At 37.4% G+C, this 2,392-nt stretch overlaps 1 protein-coding gene across 1 annotated transcript; it reads right to left on the reverse strand.

Annotated features, from left to right (window-relative positions):
- Nucleotides 1-1,177: 1,177 nt before the first annotated feature.
- On the reverse strand, nt 1,178-2,116 carry LOC131901574 (olfactory receptor 51A7). Its single transcript, XM_059252687.1, has one exon. The coding sequence runs from the start codon at nt 2,114-2,116 to the stop codon at nt 1,178-1,180; it is 939 nt and encodes a 312-aa protein (XP_059108670.1).
- Nucleotides 2,117-2,392: the final 276 nt, after the last annotated feature.

Consider the following 2,392-nt stretch of genomic DNA (forward strand, 5'->3'; position numbering starts at 1 on the left):
TTCCAAATGGGGCTCATGCTATTTTTCTTTAGCGACCGGTAAACAGCATGCCAGCCTCATGCTTTAAGCTTTCTCTTGGATGCTGTATTTAATATTCAGTCACCTTAGACAAATTTGAAAAAAAATACCCCCATCTTCTAAATCTCCTGTATTTTTGAAAAGTTTGTATGTGTTCATATTGAAATTGTGGCCTCAGAACCCTAGAGAGAACTTCACAACAACCTTAATATCTAGCTTTCCTTCCAACTGAACTTTCAAGTCTAAACTCAGCCTTTTAATTGTTCCTTAAAATAGCTCTTATTTTCATTTATTCTTATTTCTCATTTTCATGAGAAAATGTTAATATACAAATTTTGATGAAAAAATATATCCTACCAAATTCAGTGACCTGTAGAAATTTAATTTTAAGAGCTACATTTTATTTGAAAAGTACAAACACTATGGCATAGTAACATCACAGGGTTTAAAACTATTTCTTAGGTACTTTCTGGAATGTGTGAATTTCATGTAAATGACATGTTTACTTTACAACAGAAATGAGAACACACAACAATGAAATAAACGTACTTGTGTTCTTTCTCTGCCCATCCTAGAATTACCACTTCACAGCAGGAGCATTGAGTAGTCTCCTTGTCTCCCCCAGATTCAATCTATCTTGAACATGGATCAGACACGTCTCTGCCCTTCAGCCCCAAAGGACTTTCAAATGTGTCTAAAGTTCAACTCTTTTTAGATACTCCTAAACCCATTTCTGTTATTTCATCCAAAACTCTCACTCAATATTTACCAAATTACTACTATGTGCTCTGCTAATTTGCTTTCCTTTATGGTATAATTATTATGCATTACAGAAATATTTTATAAATAGTAATTGAAAGATAATATGCCTACTCAAATTTTATCAATTCTTTAAAGACTGATTTAACTGCTTAATCACACAAATATTTTTATTTGAACTCATTTTCAAATGTTAGTTAAGCCTCTCTAAATCATACCATATCTCTCCGCTGTTTCCTCTACCCTTATTCAGAATGTTCTCAAATCCAAATTCTATACTTCACAGAATTTTGGTGTCTCACTCCAGTCCCTAACTAGATAGTGACCACCATGACATTGAGCACACCAAGTACCAGCAAGTATCTACTGGCAGATAATGTATTACTTATATTATCAAGACTTATCTGACACATAAGTTAACCAACTTTCCGAAGACCTTCTCCCGGATTTGTCGAGTCTTTATGCAGTACACAATGGGGTTCATCAGGGGTGGCAGCAACAAGAACATGTCTGCAATAAGGATTATGACTAGGGGGCTTTTGTGCTTGGCAAAGCGATGCATGGCAGCCAGAGTGATGATAGGCACATAGAAGATGAGTACAGCGCAGATGTGGGAGATGCAAGTATTTAGGGCCTTGAGCCTTTCTGCCAGAGAGGCAATGCTGAGTACTGTCTTCAAGATCAGCAGGTAAGATAGAACAATCAAGGCAAAGTCCAGCATGGTACAGAGAGCCACAAAGAAGCCATAAATGAAATTGACCTTGTTATCAGAGCAGGCCAGTTTCATGACATCCTGATGAAGGCAGTATGAATGAGAGAGGAGATTCTTTTGACAGTATTTCAATCTCTTTAGAATGAAAGGGCATGGAAGCACTAAAACTGTGCTCCTGAAGGCTAACATTAGCCCCATTTTAGCAACTCTGCTGCCAGTGAGGATAGAACTGTATCTTAGGGGATTGTGAATGGCAAGAAAGCGGTCCAGAGACATAATTAGGAGCACAGAGGATTCCATGACAGTGAACCCATGGATAAAGAACTCTTGAGCAAAGCAGGCATTGGGTGAGATACCCATAACATTGAAAAAGAAAATCCTAAACATGGTAGGAATGGAAGAGAAGGACAAGCCCATATCAGAGACAGCCAACATGGTAAGGAAATAATACATGGGCTCGTGAAGGGAGGGCTCTGTCTTGATGACAAAAATGATTATGCAGTTTCCCATGATGGCAATGAGGTAGATGAAGAATATGGGGATGGAGATCCATGTGTGGGCATATTCCAGTCCTGGAATCCCAATTAGAAGAAAATGCTTCACTTCGGAGTTGTTAAGAACAGACATGTGGGGGGCTAGAAGTTGGTTAGCTATATCTGAAGTCATGTGAGAAAAAAAGCAATAATTCTTTTAGGTGATATTCAGTTTTAAAGGAATAAGTTCTATATATTGCATCAAAGCACATTTTAGCATATGCAGCTAGTGCATTCTTCCAAAGTTACTGTAAGTCCTTCATGTTTATATCTTCCAATGTGACAAATTCATAACTTCTCTAAATTCCTGGCAATTCAACTGTTTTTTGTCTTACCAATTTAAAAAATTCCCAGATTCCTTTGCACTACT

The sequence above is a fragment of the Peromyscus eremicus genome, chromosome 1, assembly GCF_949786415.1.
Source record: "Peromyscus eremicus chromosome 1, PerEre_H2_v1, whole genome shotgun sequence".
Taxonomy (NCBI): Eukaryota; Metazoa; Chordata; class Mammalia; order Rodentia; family Cricetidae; genus Peromyscus; species Peromyscus eremicus.